The sequence below is a fragment of the Sparus aurata genome, chromosome 8 (genome assembly GCF_900880675.1).
Source record: "Sparus aurata chromosome 8, fSpaAur1.1, whole genome shotgun sequence".
Lineage (NCBI taxonomy): Eukaryota > Metazoa > Chordata > Actinopteri > Spariformes > Sparidae > Sparus > Sparus aurata.
Window position 1 is genome coordinate 31379675 of NC_044194.1, and position 16076 is coordinate 31395750.

The window sequence follows — 16076 nt, forward strand, 5'->3', positions numbered from 1 at the left end:
TCTTGTGCTGAATCAAATCTGATCAGTCGAGACTGGATTCTAAAGTCTGAGCTGTTCTCAATCAAAACCTGAAACCCTCCCCAGTTTAACCAGTAGTGTAGTCAATAGTCGATCCACGCAATTGGTTGATATATAGACATTGGGTTCATGATTTAGTTGAATATGTGCTTCTCATGTCTGCATACTGCAGTGACGGAGCAAGGTTTAGGTGAAATGTTTCAAAGTGTTTGTCGCATGGAGTGTGGTGTCTTCACAGAACTTTGACAACACTTTTGATGATTTCAAACCTTTTTACAACATCAGAACCAACATTAATTCTGTGGCTGCTGAGTCATTTGCGTGTAGTCCCCATTGAAGAGATGAGATGTTCGTTGACCAAATTATGTCTCCGCTCCTGATATTATTATTCTATTGTAACAAATATAAATAAAAAAAATGTTCATTACACTGCTAGTGTTATACCAATTCGTCCAATGTATAACACTGCCCTTACTGTAAAGTCCACAAATTACAGAGGCCGCATTATTGATGGGACTCTTCATCTTCCAACATTTTCCCAAATGAGTAATGTAATCGGATCCACGCAGAATCATGTCACACACATTCATTCATTCATAAGCTGCTGGCAGCTCCTGTCCCACCGACATTCTCACAGACTTCATCACACGGCCATGTTCTCTCCAAAAACCCTCACTCCCTGCCCATGATGCCTTTTCAACATGTTGCGGTACCTCAAGACGAAAAACCTCAATTATATCACTGGCTCAGATTCGCTTCTCTGGCGTGCTCATTTTCATCTGCGGTCAGTTCCCTTGCTTTTTTTTTGCAAGGCTTGGATTCAAAAAGACAAAGATGGGAGAAAAGAGGGAAAGATGGAGGAGAAGAAAAAGAGACAGTGGTGAATTAAAGAAACTAGGAGGGGGGGGTTTTAAACTCGATAGTAAACTGGGGATGGAGTGAGTGTGAGTGAGAGTTGCAATGTGAGCACTACTGTTTCTGGGCCCTCCACACACTCCTGTTAATGAGAAAAAGATGTCAGAGCAAAGGAGGATGGGGCACTCTCATGAAACCAGTGGCCTGCTATACACACACAAACACAGGCAAAATTTAAATAGAACATTTTACGCTATTCCATAAGGTTGTATTCTGTGTTTAAGGTGCTTCCCATTTGGTCATTTATCTATGTTTCACCTTTTTTTTTTTCTTTTTTTTTTTATGAAATCTTGGCTCCATGTATTGTATTCCTAAAGACATGGTCACTTTGACTCTGACCTCAACCACAACATTAATTCCAAACACACTCACACACACAGACTAAGGTTTGCCCTGGTGAGGTATTCGGAACGAGCTACAGTGAAATACCACACAAACTTGCTGGTTTTCTATCATGAGGGTGAGATAGTTTTCTCTTTGGCCCAAAAGAGAGAATGAGCCCAGACACTCAGGTGATCCCTCTGATCCCTGATCATTTATTGTGGAGTTGATTCCAAGCCTTTTCCAAATCCTCCAACTTCAAACATCCCAAATCTCATAAAACTCTCACTTTTGTGTCCACAGAGAAGCGCCAGGACAATGGCAGAATATACTTTGTCAACCACAACACACGAACAACGCAATGGGATGATCCTCGGACCCAAGGGTGAGACTGAGACTATAGAAAAACTACTAACTTGGATGTGTGGTAGTGTGTGCATGTGTTTGCCTGCTTGTTAGACAGCACGTCGCTTTGGGTGTCTGCTCCTACTGAAAAAGATATATTTATCGTACACAGGTTAGTGTGACGACAGAGGGAGTCATCTGCTTTATGATGTGTACATGTTTCCCACTGATCAGGGAATTTAAAGAGGCATGTTCTGGAACATTTGACAGATTTGTTTAGGCCTGTGTATACAGGAACAGGGCAGAATTTATTTTACAAGTTGACTGTTCTTAACTGAAAAAAAGCAGTGGTAAAAAAAAGAAGAATTCTAGTACTTTATTTAATCTCACTGCTTCCCAAGCTCTTAACATCCAGAGATTAATTTGGAAACTATCCCATGATCTATCTCCTCTTTATTTTACCATTTTTCTAGCATCACCCTCTATTTCTTTGACATTTAAACTCTTCCTGAGCTATTTCTCTCACCTCATCATTTTAATCGAACTTCTTGTCAGCCAGTCGGTAAGATGAAGTAAATCTCATTCATCACAGACTTGGAGGGCATCTATATGCCATTATAAGGACTAGCGGGCGATGTGGTTACTTTTGCCTGTAATCTATTTAAAGGAAAAATTCACCTCAAAATTAAAATTCAGTCAATATCTTCTCAGTCCCATGTTGACAGAAAGTCAGTCGTCCACAAAACAATTCTGGAGCTTCACAGCAAAACGGTGTTGCAGCATTTCTCAACAAGTGAAGTAAATTGGGACTTGTTTTAACACATCATAAAAAACACCTGCAAAAGAAGCACAAAATGGCTCCATACAGCTACCAAGCCTCTGGAAGCCTCAATATCACAAACTGATTTGAAAAGATGTTATTTACATACTCGATGTGCAGTCGAGCTTGTGCATTCACTTCAGATCAGGTGCATGCTAACACTTTTAGCTTAGCAGCTACAGTGAAAATTACAGCTTAAAAATGGGTGTAAATGACATCGCATTCTGTACTTTAGGAGACTTGAACTTAGTGCGGATGAGCTATATGGAGCCATATATGTTGTTTGCAGTTATTTCATACATTTTAAAACAAATCCCTGTCTGCTCCAGTTGTGTCAAAGAATGTTGCAACACTGTTTTGCTGTGAAGCTCCAGAAATGTCTTTTAGGATTCTGAAAATACCATGAGAATGTTTTATTTTTCAGAAACACTGACACTCTGTGATCTCGACTGTTAGATAATACATGAGAAGCACAAACTGCAGTAAGAGTCGAGCAACAAATTCTTGGCCACATTCAAAATACTGTCCAGTCACCAATTTTAATGATAAAAAAAATGACATTTTAAAGTCTGGCTTTGGGATCCTCAAAGGAGATAAACTCCACCTGAGCATGGCCAATAATTTTGTACCATGGCAGGGTTTCTATTTAGTGTCCAGCGATTTAGATCCACAGGTTGGCAGGGGAGGTGTGTTAGTTTCATCCCCAGGACGGGGCCCCTACGGCTGGGACCGTGCTCACTGCCCCTCTCCCTGTTGCAGGATGATCAAGGAGCACCCCCTGCCCCCGGGCTGGGAGATGAAGTACACCGCCGAGGGAGTCCGATATTTTGTGGACCACAACTCGCGCACCACCACCTTTAAAGACCCCCGACCTGGGTTTGAGTCAGGGTAAATATTCTCTCAGCCCTTCCTCCCAAACCTGCTTTTATAGAAAATCACAGTATGTCACCGACTGAGGCAAAGACATTCTGAGGAAATGATCTTCACGCCATGGAAAATCCTAATTAATTGAACTAAATCAACTTATTTTTCAATTTTTAAATGATTTGCACAATGAATTTGCCTAAGTCTGACATAACTGCGTTGCAAATATTAATTTAAACAATCCCCTCGTTTTGTGAAAACCTTACAAGATCACGAGAAAGGTCAAAACTGTATTTTAGACTACATCATCTTTTTTTATTTTATTTGCATCTTTGAGGCCATGTTTTATCTGTTGCCTCTCATTTCTTTCCTGAGCATCAATACCAATATTTTAACAAAAAGTCATATCTTATCACAGAAACATGTTGATACTGGCACACACTCAGACACATACACCTCTTACCTCAGCCTGTGGATGTCTGCCTTGCCTTGAAGCAGTCTCAAATCTTACCACAAGTCAGGAGAATGTGCAGATGTGTGACAACAGATTCACAGCAGACTGCACTGGCGTGTGTGTGTGTGTGTGTGTGTGTGTGCGCGTGTGTGTGTGTGTGTGTGTGTGTCTGCACTGGTGTTTGTGCCTTTCTGTATTGGAACTCAACATTCAAGTGTGTATACGCTTATGTTGCATTTGTGTGTGCGCATCTACTAGCTGCTTTTCCTGCTGATATCAGAGCGTATTTTAAGCTGGTGGTCTCCTGAAAGAGTCTGGACTGTTTTTACACAGGATCCTGCAGGACTGTGTGTGTGTGTGTTGTGTGTGTGTGTGTGTGTGTGTGTGTGTGTGTGTGTGTGTGTGTGTGTGTGTGTGTGTGTGTGTGTGTGTGCGCGGCCAGCTCTCTGCCGCTGCGGTCTTAATTTCCTAACCCAAACCAAGATGTGCTTGGCAGCGTGGCGAGCACAAACCCGACACATTAGGGGCCTCCTTCTTCTTCTCTCCCTCCATTTCACCCTCTTTCCTCCCTTCCTCCCATTATCTGTCTAACTCTCTCTCTCTTTGTCTCTGTGTCTCAGCCTCTCCTGTGCTGACAAGGCACATATCCAGCATGTGTGTGCAGTGGGTTGGTGAAGCTTATACTAACACAGCTGCAGGCCCAGACTCACCTCTGTACCAGAGACCCAGACGCACCGAGTCGTTTTTAGAGCAGAATGGCTGCTGTGAATTGAATATTTACTTTGAGTGTCTGGCTTGGAACCTGGAACATCAGGGCTTCTTAAAGGAGACAAAAATGTGTCAGTTGATCAGCTTCACAGTTTAGACCCGAAAACATCAGACACCGAAGTATGCAGTCTAATTGTTTTAGATTATGAATTATCCAGTCGGGATGCCTCATGGATTTTGTTTAAATAGAGTAGATCAATTGATATTGTTTCCTCTTTTCTCTCTCTCTCTCTTGGTGTGTGTGTGTGTGTGTGTGTGTGTGTGTGTGTGTGTCTTTCTCTCTCTACAGGTCACGGCAGGGTGGTTCACCTGGTGCTTATGACCGCAGCTTCAGGTGGAAATACCACCAGTTCCGTTTCCTATGCCATGTAAGTGTTAACTGGAGTTTGAAGCCATAATAAAACTCTTTGTGTCCAGTCACTGTACCTTGTTTGAGTTTGGGTCTGTTTACCCAAATAGTAAAAAAAAAATAAAAGATAAATAAATAAATGTTATACTTCTATATGTAAAAATGCAGTTTTTCAAAACTCTAAATTCCATAAACTCACCTCCATTGTATTTGGGTGTAGGGAGCAAATACTATCTGCCTGGATGGATATCAATATATCAAGTGAGAAAATAAGTGTTTGAGTCAGTAACCTGCTATGTATGTAAACTAAATAAGCTTTTAAATACAGGGTCCTCCAATATCATTGGGAGTTGTTACGCAATGTCCAATATACGCAACGTGATTTTTTTTATGTCCTTATTCATGGTGCAAAAACTCAGAGAAATGTTCCGATTGCATAATTTTCCCGTTCGTTGTGAATTAGCCGTGGCAGAAAAAGTTCTAAAAAATGTATTGATGTGGAAATAAATTGCATTCGAAAAAAATCACCCCCAATGTGTAAAGGCCTTGAAGGTCAACTTGAGTCTCCAACTCATCAAAAGATGCTGGGTGGGTGGCAGATGTGACCTACAAACCTTAAAAGTGTCCGTATTTCATGTTCTTGGAAACCCAAAGTATCTTACAAGTTGGACCTTTTAAGGATCAAAACTGAATAAGGGTTGGAATTAGAGGTGAGAATTAAGAGACTTGTGGTGTCCAGCAGCTGCCAAGGCCCCACAAGGCTTTTCAGGATGTCATACTGACTCAAACTAATGTCTGTGTATACTGTACTCATACTGTACATTCTAACTTTTTTGTTTCTGTCTCTGTGCAGTCCAATGCCTTGCCCAGCCATGTAAAGATCTCTGTGTCCAGACAGACACTGTTTGAGGACTCCTTTCAGCAGGTTAGTGACATTTCTAATCAACACAAAAGCTAATCTTATTGGCTAACCCCAGTATCTAAACTTGATCTACAGTCATTACAATATTTGAATACCAGACTTATCTACAGATTTTATCTGGATACAATTTGTAGCATTTCCAATTATTTCTGTCAGTCTTTGTGATGTAAGTATCTGTAATCTGGGTTCAGATGAGTCCTTTCATACAGCAGAAAACAAATATGCCATACATCGTAGTACATACATAGCAAGAATCTGAAACATGGTGGATAGATATTATTGCCAAATAGTATGTAACAATCACTTGCCACTGAAAATGCATGGCTATTCCACAAATTTTACACATTAAAGTGTGTTTACAGGTCTTGGGGTGTGCTACATTAAATTTATGGAAAAGGGAGCATAAAGCCTTTTGTGGCTCAATGGGGAGCTGCTTGGCACGCAGGTAGTCGAGTGGTTAGAGCGCATGCCACGTACGCAGCGGACCCTGGTTCGAATCCCGGCCAGCGGACCTTTGCTGCATGTCACACCCCCTCTCTCTCCCCTTCCCAAAAAAATGTATCCACTGTCTGAATAACGGTGTCTATGCCTAAAAAAATCTTTAAAACAAAAAAGGAAGCTGCTTGTAATCTGATAAACTGCCTTCAGTGATGTCACTTAGTGGCAAAATTGCATTATGGGTAATGTAGACAACAAGTTTTAGAAAGGGTTAGGGTAGGAATGTGACATTATCCATACATTACCCATAATACAACATAACACACTAATCCTACAATAATACACTAATCTTTGAACGTGAAAACAAATGACCCATTCTCTTCGTGTGTTATTCTTGTATCATTGGTGATAATGTCGTATGTGTGCTGTCATCAGATCATGAATGTGAAGCCATACGACCTTCGCCGCCGACTCTACATCATCATGAGAGGCGAAGAGGGGCTGGACTATGGTGGCATTGCCAGGTGAGAGAAACAACAAAACATACCTTTCTTCTTCATCTCACATTCTATCATTTTGTGAGTGATATTTTTTTTCAGGGACTGTTTTTATGTTATATTAAACTTTGTTTTTAATGTTGGTGACGTTGATGGTGTGTGTCTCCTGTTACTGCCACTTCTCTGTTTCTCCACCAGCCTCCTCCTCCTGTTTACTGCAGTTCCAGGCAAAATGAAAAACTATTTCAAAAGATTGGTGTGTCAGCGAATTGTGTGTGCAGATGAAATTCTCACTGGTTGCCAGTAGAGGTCATACAGTAAATTGCTTAACAACCCTTTTTAATGTTGCTTCCTGAAAACATACAACACCTCCTACCCTCTTGCAACATGTCTGTCCTCCTTCCCTTAGTCCCCATCCCTCATCCACCCATCACATGTATTCATCCTGCCCCCTGCGTCTGCTGTGTTCCAGGTCTTCCTTCCTATATATGTTGTTAATTTTACGTTGGCGGTGTTCTCATTTTTTCTGTTTGATTTTGCATTGTGTCTCTGTCTCCGGTGTCACGTCAGTGGTTTTACCCTATGGTAGGTGACATCATGCTGTTCTACCACAGGGTAGAACCACGGACGGGATGTTGGGAGGTGTCTGCGTCCGTTCGTCCGTCCGTCAGTCCATACCCTCCCATAAACCCCAAGCAGAGAGGCAGGGGCCTTGGGAGCGCTTGGTTCTGGTGCTGCAATTGGTGGTGGTACTGCTGGTGGCCCTCATTCTCTCTAACACGCATCCTTACACAATCTGTTGTGTCTTTTTATTCTGCCCTTTGTATTTATCTTTCACTTTGTATGTCTGTCTTCATATTATTTTTATGTGTCAAGTTTGGTTGTAGGATGTGTATACATTTGTTGATGAACTATTATTCTAAATTATACAACCCCAGATTAGGTTGATACAATTCTTATTTTTTTAGAGCTGAACTACATAAGGCTGCCATAGAAAAATAGCCCAAATTAAGAGAAATTACTGTCTTGTTCTGATTAAATAAATCATTTTACATTCTAGAAAATATCTTTTACAACAGTAAATGTGAAGCTTGAGCCTGATAAGCCAAACATCTACACAGCTCCCCTTCCTCTGTACGACGACCGTAAAATAATGCCTACATACCTCTTTTGGCCTCTGACTTATATATATATATATATATATATATATATATATATATATATATATATATATATATATATATATATATATATATATATATATATATTCGAACAGCCAGTGTGTAGGATTTAGTGGCATCTAGCCATGTGGTTTCAGTTTGCAACCAGCACAATACCCCTCATCTCACCCTCTCATATAGTGGCCACTAAAAACGAAAAAGGCCCTCTGTATAGCCAGTGTTTAGTTTGTCTGTTCTGGGCAACTATATCAATCAATCAATCAATCTTTATTTGTATTGCACCAAATCACAACAAAAATGTATCTCATGACAATTTCCTCACGTCGACAAGACGACCACCTGGGACTCTAGGAAGTTTCTGGCTTGACATGAGAGCAATCTAAACAATTATTTCAAGATTATGATTACTCAGTCTATATGCAAATGTAATTCAGTAATTATTGAATACAGGATTTCAAAACTTTTATGAAATTAGACTTGAACTAATATTAATTTTTATGTAATTTGATAGTATTAAAGGAGTCATCACCCGGAAATCGCAATTTCTCTCGTTAAATCATGCGTATTGGTGTTGGACCTCTGTTGAAACTTGCCTGAAAAGCTGGAGTTTGAAAGTGGCTTATTTTTTTCGCTTTGGCTCTTTTTCTGAACAGGAATAGCGCACAGTAGTGCGCGTTCCTAAAGCACGAGATTTTGACTCTGCTCCTGTGGTGACGTTACCACAGGAGGCTACTTGCATATTAAGCATCGGCTCACAGCCGTCCTCAGCCAGACTTTCTGAGCGAGCACGCAGAATCTGCCTACTTCTCTTTCATTTTCACGCCATACATCGTCACTGCCAGCATTAAAACTCAGGTCTTACATGTAAAACACGAGTGTGAAAAGTAAGAAGGAAAAAAAAATAATTTACCATTCAGAGACGTCCTGCTTTAAACGTGTCTCTTCCACCGTCTCTGCCTCTTCACTCTCCCATTCGGTTTCCGACTCCGGCTCGTACATAAATGCCTGAATTCCGTAAGGTCCGTCATTTAGTGTGTGCGCCATGACAGCTGGCGTTTATGTTGTGGAGTCTGTGTGCATGCAGGCTCGCCCCCCATTCCGTTTCTGTCCTTCCTGCGGCCAATCAACGCGCGCCTCATTACATATTAATACAATGCACATCCGGACCGGTCAAAACCTCGCGCATAATCTCGCGTGAGAAAGTCGCGGTATGAAAAAGGGTCAGAACAAGCTCTATGTTTGATTTTTTTTTTTTTTTTTTTTTTCTAATAAGTTTTAAGAATTGATCCAAAGCAATCCAAGAGGGACTGGATATGTGAAAAACCAGGTGATGACTCCTTTAAACAAATAAAATTAGATTTTGGAGACTTTCCCATCACATGTAGGACATGGATATTTCAAAATACTATAATTAGATACAGAGAAGAAAGAAAACTGACCACCTCTCACATTAAGTGCCAAGTGACACCAAATCATCTTCAGCAGTGTGAAACTTTTTTTTTTTTTAAAGGCATAAACACCTTTATCCTCTGGCTGGATTCGAACCGGGGTCCACTGCATTTATGGCATGAGCTCTAACCACTTGACTACTTGCGGGCCCCAGTGGTGTGAAACTTGCAGGAAATTCAGAAAATTGACAAACTCCAAGCTCACTATACTTAAAGATAGACTTGCCTGAAACTGAGGGACATTGTACAGTCCAGAGTTATGCTGGGAAGAGACAAACTGAGAAGCAGCATCTCCTCACATGTGTCACTCCTCTTAAGCAGAAGAATAACTGTGTTTTATTGTTACTTTTGTTGATTTGTTTTGTATTATTTGCAATTATATGTGTTTGTGGATCATGTTCTGTCTGTGCATAAAATGTACTGCAATAATTGTTTTGTCTGTATTTGTGACAAGGTGTCTTTTTTTTTCTCCATCATTGATTTGTCACCTACCAACCAAACCATGATTAATTGATTTTCTGCTCCTCCACTTCCTCTACTGAACCGGTCTTTAACTAATAAATTATTGTTTCAACATTATGCACAACATTTTTTAAATGGATTTATGATCAAGCATGTGCGCTGACATGATTACCATACTTCATCATATGTTCCTCTGCTGTAATGATGTTTCTGTCCTGTCGCTCTGCAGGGAGTGGTTCTTCCTTCTTTCCCACGAGGTTCTCAACCCCATGTACTGTCTGTTCGAATATGCCGGCAAGAACAACTACTGTCTGCAGATCAACCCAGCTTCCTCCATTAATCCCGACCACCTCACATATTTCCGCTTCATCGGACGCTTCATCGCCATGGTGAGCTTCACTTTGGAGTAGTTTGTGATAAACAGACTTGAAATTTTATTTGTCGTGGACACTGTACTGCAAAAGGCAACGCATGTCTTTGGCTGTTTGATTGTTATTCCTTTGTGGTTGTGCAACAGAAAATTCCGCCTCAAACACATTTAGTGACATTGAAAACAGCCCTCTAACTTACTTTAACACGTGTGATGGGTAAAAACCCAAACAAATATTTTTTTTCCATCTTCAACTTGTTTCATTTTCTTCCTTGGTCATTGTCTGAGCTGTCCACAAACTGCAAAAACTCTCCCACTGTCCCAAACTGCCTGCACAGATTCCTGCTGGTGGTGGAGCCTTTTAATATATCTGAAAGCTGCAGAGTCTCACATTGGGCAGCAGTAGATGATGATTTTCATTAATTATTAATCTGCTAATTATTTGCACTATTTATTAATTATTTAGTCTATAAAATAAAAAAAACAAACAACTGTCATCACAATTTCCCAGAGCCTCTTCAGATTGTATTCACTGTTTCAACAAATAGTCCGTAATGAACCTGCTCTTCATTTACTTTGAAGAAAAGCAGATTTAAGAAGGTGGAACCAGCAAATTCTACTTTTTTTAATAAAATGACTGAAATGATTAAATAACTGTAAACAAAAATAAATAAAAATAGTTGATGATAATTTTTTTTAGAGCAACAAATCAATTTATTGACTAATCGTTGCAACTCTTGTCGACGAGCTGTTGTGTGGCGTATCCAGTTCAATCCCTTTTTGAATTTGTATTCATTAGTTTTAATTAATTTTGATTTCCATCTGTTTAAGAAGAAGTGTTACAGCCATGAAACGAGTTTTCTTTCAACTTTTATTTATATGAGCAGAATTTTTTTTAAGTACAGTTGTACAACAGCTGTATACAGAGATTTTTCCCGTGAATGATCAGCACAGACAGAGCCATTGTGTCCACATGTGTGTGCTGACATATTTAAGAGTTGTTTTTAAATATATATTTTGTGGAGCTTAACTCCTGATGAGTCGCTCCAATGGCATAGTTCTGTCTTTTATGGATATGTTTGGGCATTTTGCAGTAATTTGATAGTGACAGTGGAGATACAGACACTAACCCTAAGCACTACATTGTTTTAAAGATGTGTACAGTTCAACAGTTTGTAACCTTTAATAACATGACTTACTGTATGTACTATAATGTCTACCTCCTTCTGGGATCAACTCCAGAAAGCTGTAAGCCCTAAAATCCGACACCCTCCACCCCTCCTTCTGTCTGCCACCCCACCCCTCACCCACACCATGACCTCACTGCCGCACCCAGCCCACACCCGCCAGCAGCTGGTTATATTTAGTCCTAAAATGCACTATGCTGACTTGCCTTATAAAGATGCTTGTCTCTACCAACCACTCTTAGTGCCTCCTTTTCTTCCTCTCTTCTCTTTTCTTTACCTTTTCTGCTTTCCCTCTTTACAGTTTACTTTCCATCAACACCCTCCCCTATGTCTATAAATCTTCCTGTCTGTCTGTATGTGTGTCTCACTGGGTGTGAGACAGACACATGGTCAGGATACAGCAGGACAGAACAGACTGTCACTGAGTTAGTCAGCGGGTGCCTATGTTGTTCTTGGCTCTTGCAGCTCGGAGCCCACAGTGGTTTTCATAACATTAAACAGCTCTGTCTGGCCGAGTCTACTCACTCTACCTCTCTGGGAACACACACTCAATGAGGGCAGATGATGACTTGATTCACAGCTGTGTGAATGTGTTCAGTTAGTGTAGTGTTTTGTCTCTGAATCATGATCTAATCTCAGTGACTCCTTGTGGTTATCACCATGAAAATATGGAAAGAAGGTACAGAATAAGTCACCAGAATGTAATTTTAAAGTCAGACATACTCGTCTGCAGGTACAATCGAATCAAATACATACAGTATGTCACCTTTTGCTGCTGCAGCTGTAGAAATACTTGGATAGTGGCATAGATATTACATGAATTATGAGTTTTGGTTTGGGCCCAATAATCAATCCTCATTTGTAGCAGGTGTGAAGTTTTCACTTGTGAATGATTGAGGAAAATAATTCTAACAAGCTGCCATGATTACAAAATAAAAGGCCCATTCATGTTTCTTGTAAAGGTGACTGGCTGTTAAAGCATTTCTAACACTTGAATTGGCATGAAACAATCCCTGGAGAATCATCAGCACAAACAATGAGCTATGGAGAAGAACATATGTGTTGTTTGTCAGGAACAAATTTGAACCATATGTCATCAATGGCCATACAATAGCACTATAAGATCACCAAATATCAGCAGAGGAGAAAAAGCTCCCCTCTCCTGTCTACTGTGTTTGATCCAGTGACTCAAACCTGCCATATCACCAGGTTTAGTAAATACCAACTGACATTCCTTATTGTGGTTTCTAATGTAACAAATCCTCCCTGCAGGCTTTGTACCACGGAAAGTTCATCGACACAGGATTCACGCTGCCCTTCTACAAGCGCATGCTGGACAAAAAACCCACGCTCAAAGACCTGGAGTCCATAGACCCTGAGTTTTATAACTCCATCATGTGGGTCAAGTAAGTGCCACAGGACAGGTCATCTCTGAATGTGTGTGTTGTTCTCATTGTATGCTCTCAAGCTAAAAGTACCCAAATGTCTTGAGTGAAAGTGAAGATATCATGTTATAATGTCACTTAAAAATATCAGTAAAAGTGAAAGTCACCCATATCAGTAAGTCCTAAACGGTCTTATATTAAATGTACTGTAGTATCAAAATTCAATTTCACTCAATAAACGAACATGCATATCAAAATAAGTACAGGTAAATTCTACTTATTTACCTAAATAGTATGCATATAATGTATTCTGTGGATCAACTGGTTAGGCTGGACGATTATAGTAATTATTCTCAACCTCTATGATTTGCAACATGCCAGAAAAAAACCCTACCTCTCCCCAGCACTGAGACATTTAACTCACAGTCCTGAAAGTGCCAAAATGAAAAAGAGGTATTTTTTCAGAACTCACACACACTTTGACCCTAGCAATAACACTCAATAACATCTATTTTGAGCCACTGGTACAGGAAATGTGATGTTAAAACTATTCTCAGTCTAGAATATGTATTTATTTTTTCACGTCAGAATTAAAGTCAGAAGAAATTCCTTGGTCTGTCCTTCTATGCAGATCTGCGCCAAAAGTGGATAGGGTCTATTTTGGACTGAGACCCATCCTCTATCCAAGTTTTGTGTAATCCTGCTGACTAACCAGCTAAATAACCAACCAACAATTAAACAAACAAAACACCAGCAAAAACATAACCTCCTTGGTGGAAATAAAAAAATAATGCGCTACTTTGGTTCTGATGCCACATGAAATTCTCTCTATTCCTTTTTTAACTTAAAGAAGGGGACATGTTGTGATTTTCTACTTAATAATCACACGCATAAAAGCACACATGCACTGAAGTGATGAGGTTTAGGTCTATGTTGGAGCCAGATTTTCTCAAAGAAGAGGGGTTAACAGATCTCTAACGCAGTGCCTAAAAATCTGAGTAGCAGGAAATGTGTAACATCAAATAATTATCTTTCTTGCAAGAAATGTAGCAAAGGCTGTTGCCTTAAATAAAGGTGTGTTTCTGTTTGCATGTCCAGAGAGAACAACCTGGAGGAGTGTGGCGTGGAGCTGTATTTTGCACAGGACATGGAGATCCTTGGCAAGGTCTCCACTCATCAGCTGAAAGATGATGGAGAGAACGAGCTGGTCACCGAGGAAAACAAGGAGGAGTACATCAGGTACGTTTACGTAAGCAGTGATAACCACAGAGAAGAATGGTGAAATGTAATTACAAAAGAGAGATGTTGTCAGAGATGCAGACCAAACCATAAAAACCAGCTACTCCTTCTTCCCACAGCCTGCTGACAGACTGGAGGTTCACCCGCGGGGTGGAGGAGCAGACCAAAGCCTTCCTGGACGGCTTCAATGAGGTGGTTCCTCTGGAGTGGCTTCGCTACTTTGACGAAAAGGAGCTGGAGGTGAGGAGGAGTGCGAGGGCCAGGAACACTTTTTAAAGTCAGAAGAAATGTGATAAATTTAGTGCTGTAGAAATTTCAAATTCAAATTTCCTGGCTTCTTAAACCAAGTTTCCACTCATATTTAATAATCAGTATGACGTGCTTCACATAAAGACAGATTCATATATATTAAAAATAAATTAATAAATGCGACAAATAAGTGAGAGATTTTGAAATAAAAGGAAAAGTAAATATGAGCTAGAGAAGGTAAAATGAGCTTGAAGTTTTCAGAGCTTGTTGGCAAGGTACACAGATCTACATGAAAGCTGGGGCTATCACTTCATACTACCTCAATTACTGTCTGTTCCTGTCTGTTTCTGTCGCTTAGGAAACAAAAAAAGGTTCTCTAAGATTTCAATGCTAAGAGGATGAATTGAGATGCAGCTGGAGTGGGTCCTGACTGTGGTTTAGTGTGGAAATAGCTCCAGATCCTGACTGATGAGTAGTTTCTCCTTGACTCCTGCTGCAGCTGAGCTTTCACCTAAATGAGTCCGTATCCCAGCAGACACCCAACAGTCTAACAGAGACAGTGTATTAAATTAGTCTGGAGTCCAGATGGACACTCTCCGACTCACTGTGTTCACGCTGTCTTGTCCCATTTTGTCCTCTGCCTGCTGATGAGTCAATAAAGGACACACAGCTCCACTGACTGGCCTTTAAAATGTTTGTGTGTGTGTTGCAGTTGATGCTGTGTGGGATGCAGGAGATCGATTTGACTGACTGGCAGAAGAACACCATCTACAGACATTACACCAAGAACAGCAAGCAGATCCACTGGTTCTGGCAGGTACGGACACTCTGGTTCATTGAGCATAAAGCTTGTCCTAAAAACACATCTGCAATGATGAAGTACATGTGTTGTGGTGTGTATGAGTGATCATGTGTTTGTGTGTGTTCCTGCAGGTGGTGAAAGAGATGGACAATGAAAAGAGAATCCGTCTGCTTCAGTTTGTAACAGGAACCTGTCGGCTGCCTGTGGGAGGATTCACTGAGCTCATAGGTAAATAACACTAGCCCTTTTCACACAGAGACGCCGCATTATCACCGCAGCGGCGGTTCGCTAAAAACTTCCGCCGACGGTTGTTCACACAGAGCGAAGCATTTCCGCTTTGAAGACGAACTGCTGTGTAATTTACATAGAAAGCTGGCACTGCAGCTCCTAAAGAGTTTCCTCCTGTTAATCTAAACATGTACCCGCTGACGGTTTTTTATCATATGGATGCTGTTATGCTGTGTTGTGATTGAGATCCTTACCCACCATACACCCTGGAAAGTGACAAAGTTTTTTTTTATTTGACATCAGCAATGATGTCTATCATTTTGTTTTGTATATTTGTTGAGATTCATTTTTTCTGAGAATGCTTGAAACTAATTAAATCATCAAAACAAGTGGAGCAGAAAGCAAAGAATGTCATACTGCCTAAACAACCATATAAATCATGTTGGATAATAATTAATTAATTAGTTGATTAATTATTACTGCTGGAATCGGTGCTGTGGAAATGTACATTATAGTGGAGAATTTAATTTGTTGTGTAGGGGTGTCATGACTTCACTTTTAAATCAGTCTAAATGAGCTCTCAAGTTTGATCATCAAAATCAAAAGCAGGATCAGCTTCCCAGTATTTTCTTTCTTTCCAGCCTGCCAACCAAAGAAAAGAAAACAACAGCTAGCTTACTGGTAGCCTGCAGCTGCACTTCAGACACACTGTACAGTATGCCCAAAGACAATCACTGTTACCGGCTGTATTTGTGACAGCATCACAGATATTGGGTATATTTTCTTTTTTAGAAACCTTGATTTGTGGGAGGGG

The 16076-nt window shown here is 40.4% G+C and overlaps 1 protein-coding gene across 4 annotated transcripts in view; it reads left to right on the forward strand.

Annotated features, from left to right (window-relative positions):
* The window catches only part of wwp2 (WW domain containing E3 ubiquitin protein ligase 2), a 72433-nt gene that overhangs the window by 53797 nt on the left and 2560 nt on the right, over nt 1-16076 (forward strand). For 3 of the 4 annotated variants that reach the window (XM_030425639.1, XM_030425640.1, XM_030425642.1), the window contains 11 exons: nt 1558-1639; nt 3179-3307; nt 4795-4873; nt 5708-5779; nt 6650-6738; nt 10032-10191; nt 12632-12765; nt 13843-13983; nt 14103-14223; nt 14945-15049; nt 15166-15262. In XM_030425639.1, the coding sequence (XP_030281499.1) occupies nt 1558-1639; nt 3179-3307; nt 4795-4873; nt 5708-5779; nt 6650-6738; nt 10032-10191; nt 12632-12765; nt 13843-13983; nt 14103-14223; nt 14945-15049; nt 15166-15262 (1209 nt within the window). The remainder of the gene's footprint in view (nt 1-1557; nt 1640-3178; nt 3308-4794; nt 4874-5707; nt 5780-6649; nt 6739-10031; nt 10192-12631; nt 12766-13842; nt 13984-14102; nt 14224-14944; nt 15050-15165; nt 15263-16076) is intronic. The other variant, XM_030425641.1, reaches the window with a different exon arrangement.